General features: G+C 39.1%; 1 protein-coding gene across 2 annotated transcripts in view; it reads right to left on the bottom strand.

Moving 5' to 3' along the window:
* nol4lb (nucleolar protein 4-like b) overlaps positions 1-15,971 on the bottom strand; it is a 145,265-nt gene that overhangs the window by 61,154 nt on the left and 68,140 nt on the right. For both annotated transcript variants that reach the window (XM_016562619.1, XM_016562620.1), the window contains exon 5: positions 6,686-6,833. In XM_016562619.1, the coding sequence (XP_016418105.1) occupies positions 6,686-6,833 (148 nt within the window). The remainder of the gene's footprint in view (positions 1-6,685; positions 6,834-15,971) is intronic.

The following is a 15,971-nucleotide window of genomic DNA, read 5'->3' as shown; positions in this document are numbered from 1 at the left end:
TTAAAAACATTAGGCTGCTTTTAGCCTTACGCTGGAGTTGGTTTACATTCTCGCAATGAAACTAAGTAAATAATTACATAAATTAGAACGATAATATCGTGTATCAGCGATCTCACAGGCTGACGATAGGACGATATGAAAATTGAGCATATCGCCCAACACTAGTTCAAGGGCAGTGCGATGCTTTGGGGCAGACTGTGACCTTGACAGCATCTGTTCGGAGAACATGGCTCCACTGCTCTGAGCTCCATTATCTCAAGCAGCATTTTAACACTACATGGGTGTTTGTTCCTCATACTGAGGTGAAAAGTAAATTCTCTCCATCCTGCTGTTCCCTATGTACACCTCAACCACCCCCCCACTGTCTTCTCTTCCTCTCTTTTTTCTGTCTGGCCTCAGGCTCTTGTACCCGAGAGGTCACGGCACCAAGGTCACAGCCACAGTGACACTACATATCTCAGATCACACACAACCCAGATGTGAAACACCTATACACACACACACACACACACACAAGTCAGGAAGCAGTTACACCTGCAGGTTATGACATTTTCTGTATGAACATCCTGAGTAAAGTCTTCTTTTAGCCATACAAACTAGTGAAGACATCTGAATTGTGGAGTGACATTTCACTTGGAGTGACTACATGTACACCGCCAAGCTGGGTTGAGATTAACAGCAGGAGTAATTGTGCGTTTAGACACTGATTAACTTTTACAAGAGGTCAAACGGGCACAAGGAAAAAAGAAAGACGACTACACCTAATACACAGCTACCTCATAGAAGAAACTTTCTGCAAATACATAAGATCACATTTGACTGTGTCTCCTCATGTTCAGGCAATCTGAAATCACTTTGAGGTGACGAAGGTTGTTCTTTGTGGCCGAACATTTCACTTTCAAAAGCAACTGTAATCAGTCAGAGAGAGCCGTCTTGATTACCTGACCTCCCTCTTTTTTCTCTTATTTCTTTCCCATCTCTCTTCCTCCATCATCATCAATATCATCATCACTATACGTTTTTGTCAGAGTCCTGCTGATAGAGGGGTTCAGGGGGTCTTTCTCAGCTAATGGCCCTGAGAGAGTGCTGTGCCCACGCCTGGCCTTAAGTTTTACATTTATGCATTTTGCAGACTCATTTATCCAAAGCAGCTTACATCGCATTCAAGTTATACATTTCATAACTAAATGAGCTACATCATGGTGTAGTTTAAAATCATGGAGATCCTTAGAGTTTGAAACAAGCCAAACAGCTTCTTGCAAGAAGCCTTCATTCTCATAAAATGCTAGTCAAGGTTTTTGCTTCAAAACCAACTTTGCAGTTTAGTAATTTCCATACTATCTAGTCTACATTGCAGCTCATTCTGGCCAGGAACCACACCTATAGACAGAAAGGTTCTGTCTGACTGCCAAAAACGTACAGTCAATTCTGTCATGATAACTCTTGGAGGGATTGGCATGGTAATGTACATGACAATGTTAATGTATTTGGTCTTGGCGGAATAGATCTGCTACGCTGCTGCTGCTGCTATGGCAGAGCAAGTACCGAGACTTGCTACTGCCAATACATCCACAACATGCTGCTGTGAGCATGTAAGAAATACTGCTGGCTGCTGCGGCAGAGCAAGTACCGAGACTTGCTACTGCCAATACATCCACAACATGCTGCTGTGAGCATGTAAGAAATACTGCTGCTGGCACATATAACACATATGAATAACCCCATATAGCATACATGAATCACCCCGTAGCAGATCTATACAGGTGGAGCTGAGGAAGGTGGAGGGTTTCTGAAGTGCGCTGCAAACTGCTACATCAAACAAAAGCCAGGTATTTGAATACTGAGCAGTAAGTTAATTGGCTACCGATACAGGAGAGAACCAATCAGATGCCATGGGACAATGATGTCGCCAGGTCAGATTGAGCTAGACCTATCGGACTGTGCCATCTAGAGTTTCATGCCAGAACTCTGTATTTGTGGCTTTTTAAAATTTCATTTAATTTCTTTATTTTAAAACATTATAAATTCTATAATCATGTTTTTTAGTTTTCCTCACTCCACAACAATTGCTTTAAATTTAATTATATTCAGAACAGAACAGGAAAAAAAAAAAAATTATAGTAGTATTCATTATAAACAACATTTAATATAAACACCAAGTCTAAACTAATTTATTTAAAGTGAAACTGAACATACCAATGTCTGGGAAAAGCACTATACAAATAAACTTGGGCTCATATAAAATACAGTACAGAATATAAACAAATATTTCAAATTATTGCATACTTTATCTATTCTATTGTGTCGTTCCAAACCTGCATGACCTTCTTTCTTCTGCAGAACACATAAGAAGATATTTTGAAAAAATGCCCATATAATGAAAGTCAGCTGGACCAAAACATTCTTCAATATAATTATTTATATATTTATTTATATTATTAATTATGACGATTTCCATCTTTGGGTGAACTATCCATGTAAGAACTACAACATTATTATAATACAAAAAACAGGGTATGACAAATCCTATTTGAAACCAATGTATTTCTGATAGGAATTCATTGATCCTCTGTGAACACAGACTTCACTTGTCATGGCTGAAGGAGCAAGAAAAGGTGGGTGCTGGGATAGCAGTCACTATGGGACATGGTTGAGTTTGTGATTCAGTAGCTCATTTTCATTACTGTGTGTTTGCGTCTGTGGGTGTGCGTCCACGTCTGTATGCAGCAGATATATTTATTAGAAGCATCTGAAAAGAAAACTGTGTTTTTCAAAAGCAGCTTTCTGTATTGAAGATTTCAGATTGCCTTCAATACAGAAAGATTACAGCTATACTTCTACCATAGATGAAGAGAGAGAGAGAAAGGGAAAAACACTCTCCGCTTTCTCATCATTATCTAAATGCAGAGCTCTCTGGGTCGCTAATGTCACCCACAGACAGAGAAGCTGCTGGAGAACACAGCGAGGAACTACTGACTTTAAAGTCCTGGAGAAGCTTTCTCTGACCTCCCAGCAGCTGCACCCAAAAATTGTAATTCTTCCTTTATTCAGGTTCAATTGCGACTGAAGCCTTCGTGCTTCAAAGAAAAGAGCAAATGCCACTTAAAGTAGTTCATATGTCTCACGTGACTCTTCTGAAGTCATATGATAACTTTGGGTGAGAAAGAGACCAATTTTTTTAAATGTCTCTCACTGATAAAACCACCGAATTGAGTCCATGAGTCAAGAACTTAAGAATTGGATCGGTCTGATTTATAAATTAATCATCCAGAATGGTTTTGTGAAACAAATGAACTGATACATTGAAAAGATCTGATTTAAAAGAACAAATTTTCATAAATCCAACAGACATCACTACTTCTCTCATGAATGTGCCAAGGACTGCTTTGGCGGATATATTTTCAGTCAATTATAAAGCTCATGTCCCCTGTTCATTGTAACTGCAAGGAAAAATAAAGACCAGCACAGTCTCCAGAATACCTCTTTTGTTTTTCATGGAAGAGAATACAGGTTTGAAATGATATGAGAGTGAGTAAATGATGAAATGATGACCACTCTATATCTTTAGCGCTCTCTTTCCATTGCTCTTTTCCTCCTTATCTCATCTTCATCTGTCTATAATTTTTTCTCTTTGTCCAGATCCTTTACTTTCCTTCAAAGCAGCAGGGAGGAGGCCACTCGATCACAATCGATACATACATCTCTTCTCACCTCATTCTGGCCATTCCACTGCTCTCAAACAGTGTGTGTGTGTGTGTAAAAGAACATGGTTCATCTGCTTACACACACACACACACACACAACACCACTGCCAAAAAAAAAATCTGTATTTTTGCTTATTTTCATCATCTGTATTAAAATATATTGTATATATAAAATATACATGTTATTATCTTTTTGTTAGATAATATTTTTTTAGATCATATTTTTATATACAGTGGGTACGGAAAGTATTCAGACCCCCTTAAATTTTTCACTCTTTGTTATATTGCAGCCATTTGCTAAAATCATTTAAGTTAATTTTTTTTCCTCATTAATGTACACACAGCACCCCATATTGACAGAAAAACACAGAATTGTTGACATTTTTGCAGATTTATTAAAAAAGAAAAACTGAAATATCACATGGTCCAAAGTATTCAGACCCTTTGCTCAGTATTTAGCAGAAGCACCCTTTTGATCTAATACAGCCATGAGTCTTTTTGGGAAAGATGCAACAAGTTTTTCACAACTGGATTTGGGGATCCTCTGCCATTCCCTCTTGCAGATCCACTCCAGTTCTGTCAGGTTGGATGGTAAACATTGGTGGACAGCCATTTTTAGGTCTCTCCAGAGATGCTCAATTGGGTTTAAGTCAGGGCTCTGGCTGGGCCATTCAAGAACAATCACAGAGTTGTTGTGAAGCCACTCCTTCGTTATTTTAGCTGTGTGCTTAGGGTCATTGTCTTGTTGGAAGGTAAACCTTCGGCCCAGTCTGAGGTCCTGAACACTCTGGAGAAGGTTTTCGTCCAGAATATCCCTGTACTTGGCCGCATTCATCTTTCCCTCGAATGCAACCAGTCGTCCTGTCCCTGCAGCTGAAAAACAACCCCACAGCATGATGCTGCCACCACCATGCTTCACTGTTGGGACTGTATTGGACAGGTGCCTGGTTTTCTCCACACATACCGCTTAGAATTAAGGCCAAAAAGTTCTATCTTGGTCTCATCAGACCAGAGAATCTTATTTCTCACCATCTTGGAGTCCTTCAGGTGTTTTTTTAGCAAACTCCATGCGGGCTTTCATGTGTCTTGCACTGAGGAGAGGCTTCCGTCGGGCCACTCTGCCATAAAGCCCCGACTGGTGGAGGGCTGCAGTGATGGTTGACTTTCTACAACTTTCTCCCATCCCCCGACTGCATCTCTGGAGCTCAGCCACAGTGATCTTTGGGTTCTTCTTTACCTCTCTCACCAAGGCTCTTCTCCCCCGATAGCTCAGTTTGGCCGGACGGCCAGCTCTAGGAAGGCTTCTGGTCGTCCCAAACGTCTTCCATTTAAGGATTATGGAGGCCACCGTGCTCTTAGGAACCTTAAGTGCAGCAGAAATTTTTTGGTAACCTTGGCCAGATCTGTGCCTTGCCACAATTCTGTCTCTGAGCTCTTCAGGCAATTCCTTTGACCTCATGATTCTCATTTGCTCTGACATGCACTGTGAGCTGTAAGGTCTTATATAGACAGGTGTGTGGCTTTCCTAATCAAGTCCAATCAGTATAATCAAACACAGCTGGACTCAAATGAAGGTGTAGAACCATCTCAAGGATGATCAGAACAAATGGACAGCAGTTATTTTATATTAGGCATAGCCTGCCCTATAGCATGGTGTATTTTTATTCGTTTTGTTGTATTTTGTTGTTGCATTCAAGCAATTGATGCCTAATTGCCGCTAATTCGAAAGTGAAAGTGAAAGTAAAATGCGCACGGCACTTTTAAGCAATTTTTGATTTTAGCAAATGGCTGCAATATAACAAAGAGTGAAAAATTTAAGGGGGTCTGAATACTTTCCGTACCCACTGTATATTTATTTTAATTTAAACTACAATTCAAAAATTTGGGATCTGTATTTTTTTTTAAAAGGAATTGCAATGTTTATTCTGCAGATATGCATTACATTTTGTCCAAAAGTGACAGTAAAGACATTTCTTTTAAACTTTTGTACTCAAAGGATCATGAAAAAAGTATCACGGTTTCCACAAAAATACTAAGCAGCACAGCTGTTTTTAACATTGATAATATGAAATGTTTCTTGAGCAACAAATCAGCATTAGGCTTGCCGTGATAGACGGTGCCGACGGTGATACCGTTGTTAAGCCGTAACACCGGTTACGTCACTTGCCCACCGCGGCACCGACCCCCACCGTCGTTTAGAAGGAAAAGAGGGAACGCCCCTGCCCCCACGGTGATACTGGTATTATCGGTATTGTCACACGTCGATTAACCGGTAGGAAAATATCCTCACCGTCACAACCTTAATCAGAATATTAGAGTGATTTCTGAAGGATCATGTGACACTACTGACTGGTCTAATGATGCTGAAAATTCAGCTTTGCATCACAGGAATAAATTACACTTTAAAATATATTCAATAGAAAATAGATATTTTAAATTGTAAAAATATTTCACAATATTACTGTTTTACTGTATTTTTAATTAAATAAATGCAGCCTTGGTGAGCATAGGAGACGTTTTTCAAAAACATTAAAAATCGTACTGACCCCAAACCTCTGAATGTGTAAAGCAATATAGATAGATATAAATACAGCTTTTTATTGTTTATCACAGTACTTTTCTTATTGCTATTTTTTGAATGAAAAATCTCACTAAATCTAACTAGATTTATGTTTTTATGAATGACAAATATTCCTTTTATTTATGAATTTTCCTTGAATTCTATGAATTTTGGTTAAACCGTTTCTTTAATTCAAGGCATATTCTTTAAAATCATGTCTGAACATACTGCATTTAGTGGTGAAGAAAAATTGTGTTTGGATGTTTAGATTTGATTACCAGAAAACAAGAGAAAAATACTGATTAAGGAAACAACTTTTCATGCTGAAAATATGCGCACATGCATTTCATTTGAGACTGTAGAGTAATCAGAGGGTTCAAACCCTCTATTAAGACGCAAATGAGCATACTGTGTCTCTTACCGTCCTCTTCCTTGTGTGTGTTTTGCGGGCTGTGCATCCTATCTGCGCTGGAGGGTTGGTTCTGGTCAGACAGTGTGGTGTGACGTTCAGCTGATATCCATGTGGGGTCACTCATATCAAACTCCTCACTACTCACTGAACAGCCATCCTGTGGAGAGAGAGCCAGAGAGATGTCAGTCCAACAGCTGAGGCAGGATTGCTCATATCGGTGCCACGTCTGTGTGTGTGTGTGTGCGCAAAACTAGAATAGATGTGAAAGTCAGATTGGGCCGTGATGTTGGCAGGCAAACAGGCCCATGAGGAGGGCTGTCAGAGAGAGCAGTCACCCCCCTGCTGAGTGACAGCATCACTCATACACACACACACAGGCGCAGCGATCCACCGGGACCACCAAAAACTACAACTGGGCCCCAAAGCGCAGTGCAGAAGTGTTAAAAAGAGAGTACAGTACACTACTACTTCAGTATATCTACTCTACTGAAGGCATAAACATGGTCAAAAACATGATTTATTACTGAAAAATTCACATTCTGACTGCCCTAAAACCTGATTCAATTAAGGCATTAAGGTTTTTTGCCTTTGTGACTGCTTTGAAAATCCATCAATAAACATTAATCATTTTGTAATTAAAGAAATATGTATCAGTTAATATTTGATTCACATGTGTGAATAATGGTTTGCACTGCTGTATATAAGGTTACATAAATATTTACCTGCTGATAAACATCCATTGAAATGTCTAAACGCAAATCAAATCTGTGAAACATTTTCAAGGTATGCATCTCAAATGAAATTATATTCTATAAGCAGACATTGAACTACTGTCATAAACAGTATTCATACTATTCCTATCATGGACATGAATTAAAAGTAAAAAGCAAGGTTATGAAAGATTGTTCAAATTAAGAACATTTTCAACCATCAGTGGAACTTTATTTCAGTGGACCAGACTGGAAAATGATAACATGAGATGCAAAATATTACTGATTTGTCATTTTTAACACATTTTTATTGCTGCTTTCAAGACTTTCAGAAGTCATCTTTCAATTTTGTCAGTCATCACGTAATCCAGCTACATAACAGTATGTTGGTGACAAATCAGCAGAATTTGCATCACAGAAAAGCACATTTTAAAGTTTTAAGGCATAAAAACGGATGTGCAAGATCAAAAAATTATTTTCAGTGTCAGCACAGCACTAGCCCGAAAGGGCAAGTGATCGTTAGTGTTGTTGACTTGCCTGAAACTCTCTCACACTGACCCCAGGCCAACAGGTCATCCATACTGTTGAGCCCTGCACTGACTTTAAATAATCAACTTTTGAATAATACATCATACAAATACAGCAATCAGATACATGTTTGTGTTTAAATAAGCCCCCAGAGATTAAGAACGATGCCCAGGGGTCAGCAGAAGTCAGCAGGGACAGCTGATAGGAACAGACAGCAGAGGGAGGGGTCAGAGACACCCTTTAAAGATCACGAGGAAACGCACTGTAGCTAAAACCATCAGGTAGACAACAAAGAGGATCGCACTTAAAGCGGCCACACACCCGTCCCACCCCCCAAACAGTGTGTAATGTATTCTGCCACATTTTCATTCCCAGGCTGAAGTCACAGAACTGACAATCCAGCACCTCCTTAATCATCTTCCAATAGGACATCAAACAGGAGCCTCTATTAATCTGACATTTAACTCCTTTTCAATTATAATCTTATAAAATCGCATTTAACCGCTTCAAGCCCGCGATCAGCGCTGCACAGCTAATCCAATTTAGAACAATGCAGGTCATCAGCGGCCGAATCTCTCTGACTCCATCTCCCTGCACCCCTACGGCTCAATTCTGATGATCTTTTATTAGTTTTTATTGTTTATTAATGATCATGCTTACGGTCTCCTCTCATCTGCATGCAGGTGACATTCCGCTCTCTCTCTTTCTCGCTCTCTCTCTCTCTCTCTGACAAATTGCTGCCTATGCAGATAAAGAGAGCAGGGACAGCCTGGCATTTTCCCCCTCCACGAAACATCCCGGCTCCTCCGTGTCTTTAATGAGAATAACAGATAGAAACGAGTCCAATCACTTGGTTTCTTTCATTTGTGGAGGGTCTGAGTGGCTCTGTGGGCTGTGCATGTGTGTTTCAGGGTTTCTTTTGTCTGAGAGCTGTGTGTGCGTTCACAAAACACAAAGAGCAGACGTCCTTGGGAGACGGTCTCTTCTCAGCCAGTGCTGGGTGTTACCTTTGTCCTATCTCGTGTTTTCATTTAGTTGATTAACTTTGCTTTCATAATAATACGCTTTTGGGTGGGTGAGAATGAAAGGAGCCTTTTATCGCTTTAACTGATTTACGTTCGCACGACTTGAACCTCCGAGCCAGGAGTGTGGACATTTGTAGAGTGACTTTATAAGCGAGGTTGGCCTGTTAGCCGCCCCGCTGTATAGCGAGCTGTAAATTGTCTAAATTAAGACGTGAGGGGGTAAAGTCTTTTAAAAATCATTAACTTCAGGAGCAAGTCTATTTTTAATGGTGTGCCAAGGGAAGCCGGACAACCTGGGCGTTCTTCCGCCTTCAGGTCGTAAGTTCACACAGAATGGTCTTGGGGAGGAAAAAACAGATAGCATAATAATATACAGGTTCATCACGTAAATACACATGTGGAGATGCCTAATGTACCTTCAATGATTGATGCCTACCTTCAGAGGCACGCCGTGCTGTTTTGTCAAGCACAGAGGCACTAAAATATGAATGCAAATCAATGTCTTTCTCTGAGACCGTTTAAAGCATGCATGAGAACGCTGGGGCAACATTTGCTTTCCTGAGTTTGTAAAAAGGCTTCTGTAAGGAGATTGACCCTTTCTGCCTGCACTGAGGATCTTCTAGGCTGGGTTATGGGGAGGCTTTTTGGTACCAGGGCCATTTAAAGCTAATCCAGTTAGCAAGCCAACCCTTCCTGTCCAACTCTTCAAACTTTCCTTCTTACATCAGCAAGTTGGCTGCTGGTGTCCTTGTGAGAAGCTCAATGCTATGGAAATGTAACCCTTGGGTTTATGTTGGCAAGTCCAAACAATTAAACTGATAAACGGCTTTTGCATCGCAGATACTGTAAAAACTCAATGAAACTCTCGTGAAATGCCTTTAATATCAATCGGACTTTTCACAGTGCTTTTTCTACAATGAATCATTCAGCAAAGGGAAAAAGTGAATGTGGCATCAACCAAAGAGTGAGACCGTCATGGTATTTCCTGAGCATAAATGATTGATTATGTGACAATGTGATTGATTTGCATGTACGACTGGAATGAGTGATAGTCCTCCATGTCTCGTCTTATTCAATCTGCAATTAGTTCCCCTCCTTTTTCCATCTTCCATGTCTTTCTACCCATAGGGGGTCTGAATACTTTCCGTACCCACTGTATATATATATACTTATATTAGGGGTGACCCCGAATAGTCGACGATTCGATAGGAGGAGCATGATTCGACTACCAATCTCACAGTCGAATATTCGCGGGGTGTTATGATCATGCCATTTTGGCTATATGGGGGTGCTCAAATGTCTGATTTCACATAGAACTACCGGTTTTCTCCCAATAAGTTAATATACAGCCTATTAAAATAATGCTGTAAATAAGAATCTGAAAAGAAAGAAGCTTCAAATAAATATTTTAACGCGAGTGAATAAATCCAACCACCCCTATAGATTTAAGTTTCACTTTCCATAATCCGTGACCGACAGAGGAGCATCTTGGCGGCAGGGATTTAAAACTTTAACAAGACTCAAATTGACACAGGCAGAGTGAAAGACTGGATTTTTTCGATCAGGTAGGGTACAAGTGATTTCAAAAAATTTCAGCCGGTTTATATATATTGTGTATATATATCATTTATCTCCTGTAAGATGCATTTGGTTGAGTCAAGCGCTTCATTGTAGTACTACGGTGATTATCTCTTCAGCGCACAGCGCGAGCAGGACAAACAACAATGCAGAATATTAATAACTATGACTCGGACTGTCATATACATAACAATTATAATGAGAACACTAATAATAAAACGCTGTGAATGTTTAGAGTTTAGTTGCCGTGTTTCTGCACGTTGTTGCGTGAAGAACGCGTCCACAAAAGGAGTTCATTCAGAGCCACGCAGACACGTTCACTTCTGCATTCGGGGCATTTTGTACAGATAGTCTATAAGTCGTAATATTAACGTTATGTTGTATAAATAACAAAGTGTATTTTATATGAGATAAATGATGAGTTAAATCCCATCGATTAAAAACCTGCTGCTACATTCTACTGGTCATCTTCAGCGCGCAAACAAATCCGTTATACATTTTCCCTGTGTGTAAACTTTTGACTGTCGAATGTTTTACTTGACTCTTGGTAATGTATTTTCCCCCGCCCCCAAAACATATGATTCGACTATCAGTCGAATATCGGCAAGATTCGAAAATTCCGATTCGACTATGAAAATCCTTAGTCGGGGACTTCCCTAACAGTGTTTCCCCTGTACATTCTACTCAACAATAGTAATATATTTCTGCCAATGCCCTCAAGTTAAACCGAACTTTTATTTTGACGGGTTGCCGTGAATACCTTCCTTTACATTTCTGTGTGTATATGATATGAGGATAGTTTTACTCAAATGAAACGGTCAAATGCTCATGAAGTGACTCTCAGAGCAGTTCTGGAGATGTTGTTCATGTATTTATGTCCTCATTTAGTGAGACAGCAGACGCTAAAACCACGCAAGCGCCACGCGCGCTTCAGTACGAGTGGTAAACAAAGCCGCATGTCTGCGCCATTCATTAACACAGAGACACGCAGAATTCATATTTAAATTGTCGTTTTGTGGCTTAATATTTACAAACTAGTGGGAGTGGGAGTGCGCACACATGTGTGTGTGTGTGTGTATGCGCGGACGTGGGGCGGAACTCCGCCGTGCGCGATGCAGAGAGCACGACCAAAACGTAGAGACCGAAATGACATGCCGTCATGTAAATAAGATAAATAACATATGGCTATTTAGTTTGTTTATAAAAGAACAAGGTAATAATAATAATAATAATAATAATAATATAAATTAAAAAAAATAATAAAAATCTTGGGTCTGAAAGATTCATAAGTGCATGCTATTTCAGTTTTTTTTTCTTTGCAATGTTTTATCAAAAAAAACAGAACCACTTTCAGCCATCAAATCAATTCCTGATGGATAAAATCACTCCCATCTGACATAGGGCCTATCTCTAATTGAATATAATTTTTTTACTCTGAAATATATCTTATTACTGCAGCAAAATATTTTTCAAAGGCTATTTCACACAACAGGAATTGTTATTCACAGACAGAATCTCAAATCATAACAGCACATTCAGATCTCAGGAGCCAAATTCTCACACATCCACCACACACAAGGTCAGAGGATCTATCTGGGCCCTTGGAGGAACACTGACAGCTGTCCGTCACATCAAAGCCCTTATTTCTCACGTCTAACAGATGTCTGAGCATGTTACATGAGCTTTCTGTCTTTGACCGCCTTCCCTCTGTCCACTGGGATCAATAGCTTCCTAAGGAAGCACACTGTATCATTTCAACACAGAAAGGTGAGTGTATTGATAAGAGTGCCGTTACTCGACTAAGGCATGCAAGCCTGCACGCTTATACAGAGATCCTTTGCCCTCAAACACACACAAAAACACACACACTGTGAGGTCCAGTGAGGATTAACATCTTGCAAACCGTGAGCTTCCACTGCAGAATATTGATCGAGCAGGAAAACCGGCCATGAAAAGGGAAAATACCAGCACTGACACACAAGGTATACATACATTATCATGCCAAAACACACTTGGTGAGCTCTCATCCAAAGCACACTATAAAGGAAAAGGCTAGATTTTGAAAATAATTGTGTGTACCGATGTGATCGAATCACTGGAAGGACAAACAGACAGTTTGATATCAGTGTCTGTTTGTGATATTACACCCCAGTGTCAGCCACAGGCTAAAAAACATAAAGCATTCTATTACATGAAGACGGGCTATGATCAATGATTCTGACTGGACCTTCATTGATCCAGAGGAGAGGGGAGGGGAGCTATTTCTGCCTGCCAATGCCCCCTTTCCCTCTCTGAAGAGCAACGAAACCAAATCTGCACGCTCGGTTCCCACCCCTGCCCATTATTCTTCACACGGCCCAGAACAAAAGCCAAAAAGAGGAAAGAAACAAGACCGTCTCTCTGAAGCATCACTCATCTATCTGTCTGCACAAGCTTTGAAGATGAAAAACTTAATTTCTTCAAAGTTTAAATAATGTTGTTTGGTAAAATCACTTCCTTTGTTCTGTGGAACACAAAAAGAATATCTGGACACTCCTTTTAATACAATGAAAGTGAATGAGGGCCGGGACTGTCATGCTTAAAAAAAGAACACATGAACACTGTAAAAGTTTCTGTTACATTTCTTTAATTAAATAAATTATATTTAATATTTGTATTTACTTTTTAAACAAATATTTCAATTTTTTTATCATTTAAAATATTAAAAGTAAAGTTGTCAATCAATTAAAAATAATTAATTAATCTCTCATTTTTCTGTAATTAAATAATTAAAATTTGTAATCAATAGATTTTCACATTTAATCTCCAAATTAATGTAGAAACAACATCAAGATGGTATATTTTAAATATTTGTTTAATGCCATCTTTTTACTAAGTACTCTGAATAAATGCAAGCATCACCAATACCAATACTGACACTGATGCCTCTGTTAAATGGATATTTTTATTCAACATATTCAATTCAAATTTGTGGCATCATTTAAAACAACTAAACTGTTACCAAACATAAAAAATTATATAACTTTTAACTGAACTATAAGCAAGTTAAAACAATCTTCACATAAACCCATTATAAAAATAAATGTATCAACATTTAGCATAATTTAATATAGTGTGTTGTATAGCCTATAGTGTACATAATAATATAGTGATGTTTTTGTCAATATCAGCTATCTGTTTGAATGAGAGCTGCCAGTTCTTTTTTAATTTTGCATATTCATTTTCACAATAAATAAGAAAATTACTAGTGAAAACATTTGGTATCAATATTTTTATGTAAGGATCGATCCTTTCAATACAATGTCAGTATCGCAAGTATTTCCTCAATTACACCTCCATGATTTAGTAATTGAGACAAGCATGTTACTGACAGGCTTAAACACTTTTAAAAATGTAAAAAAAAAAATTATAATAGATCTAAAATATTGCATATTATCCCATATACTTACATATATTTTAACCTTTTAAAATTTTTAACAGATTTAAAAAACTTAATATTGAAAAAAGGTCATTATTTAAAGGGTCTAATATGCTGATTTATTATTAGAATTATCAACAGTTGTGCAGCCAAATATTTTTAAGTTACGCCTTCTTTCTTTGCGTGAATATTTGGGCGGCGTTATGCAAATCTTCTCACATCGTGACGTAGACATGTGGGGTGTGTTAGAACGAGCCGTTTTAGGTAGGCGTGGTTGACTCTTAACTTTTATAAAGAATATCTCTTTGGATTTGAGACTTTAGTCTTTGCAACTTTACAGATCTTCTTTATGCACCAAGAGCTTGTAACACTTCAAAGAGAAAGGAAAAATTGAAATCGCATCATATGACCCTTTTAAACACTGTCAACTACCCACTCACAGTACATCACAACAAACAAGCAAACATTTATCAGTAGGCATTCCAGATTAATTAACCATGTGCATAAAGCACAGACATCAGTACAAAGTCATTGGGATTATGAAAAACTCTGGAAATTAAATTCAGTTCACATATCTTCCAACTATAGCTGTGCATCTCCAGCCGTTCCCCACCGATCACAGTGAGCTGATCACATCTATTCGGTTACAAACACGACAACCAACATCACGTCAACCTGAAATGGCTAATATACCCTATCAAAAGTTTCTCAGAAATGATAACAACTAATAATTCCAGGAAAAAAGGTTATCTTTATGTTATACCACAACATAAAAGGACCTTTCATCTAAAGGTCTAGTTTATCTGCACACAAGCCTTTCAACCGCAAGAGCTTCTGTTAAAAATCAGGTTTCTTAACAAATCAATGTAACTGGCAAGATAGGGTTGTGCCGATAGATTGACTGAAATGCTTGTATTGAAACATTTTGCATTCTATCTATGATAAAACTTTCATGGACTTCTACATTAACAGTCTCCACCGGAGCTGCTCCCATCAGTTTTGTGTTCTGCGAGTGACTCAAATGCTCTGCTCTCCACCCAAATATAAAAGCTGCTATCAGTTAATGAAGATTTGACGGCTGAACTTGCGGGGCCAAATTGCACAGCCCTAGTTGTCAATCCCAAAATCTGACAGTGTGAACGTAGCCATAATGGCACCTGAATTCCCAATAAACACTTAAAGGGGTCATGACATGAGAAACCAAATTTCCATTGATCTTTTGACATAGAAGAGGTGTTTGTATGCTTAATACATCCTGCAAGTTTCATTTATAACTTAAAAAGTTCTCATAGTCAATAAAAAAAGCATTTATGTAATAACCCTCAGAAAATGGCTCGTTTGGATCCGAGGGGCAGGGTGACGTCACGGGGGAGCAGTCGTTTGCATATGACCGCCTCCAGAGCAAGACAACTACGCCTATTTTTGCATCATCGCATCGTTGTTACGCCCACAGGTGTTCAGTGGACGTGCAGCGAGTGGGTCTGAAGGAGTAGTTGTTTACGATAAGATTGCAATTCCAGGCAGACGGTGTGCCGTTCCTGGCTGTGGAAAAACATATGTTTGTATACGCTGCCGAAGGATCCCGACATCAGAGAAAAATGGATTCAGTTTATTTTTAGTGAACGTCCCAGTCACACCAGTGCTAATTCACGTGTGTGTTAAGTACATTTCACCGTTGACTGTTTTGAGAACAAATCGCAGTATGATGCTGGCTTTGCCAAAATACTTTTGCTCAAAAATCAGGCCGCGCCAACTGATCTGGACCCGACAACAACGCCGCAAACTGTAAGTAACGTATTTCATATAAAAACGGTAATGGCTAGGGATGTTCCGATCAGGATTTTTGCAGCCGATACTGAGTACCGATTTCTTGTCATGGTGATCGGCCGATTTTGATGCTTCAAGCTTTATATAGACGGTTTCATCGGGCGCACGAACCAGGCCCAAAGTTAACTTCCGGTCTGTGTTTGTTTATCAGTCTGGCTATGGCGCCGGCTACAAACGCAGTTAAAGTTAAGGTGACGAGTAGACTGAAG

This window comes from Sinocyclocheilus rhinocerous, unplaced genomic scaffold (assembly GCF_001515625.1).
Source record: "Sinocyclocheilus rhinocerous isolate Xijiao unplaced genomic scaffold, SAMN03320098_v1.1 scaffold1251, whole genome shotgun sequence".
In the NCBI taxonomy this organism is placed as follows: domain Eukaryota; kingdom Metazoa; phylum Chordata; class Actinopteri; order Cypriniformes; family Cyprinidae; genus Sinocyclocheilus; species Sinocyclocheilus rhinocerous.
This window is presented reverse-complemented; position numbering and strand designations above follow the sequence as displayed.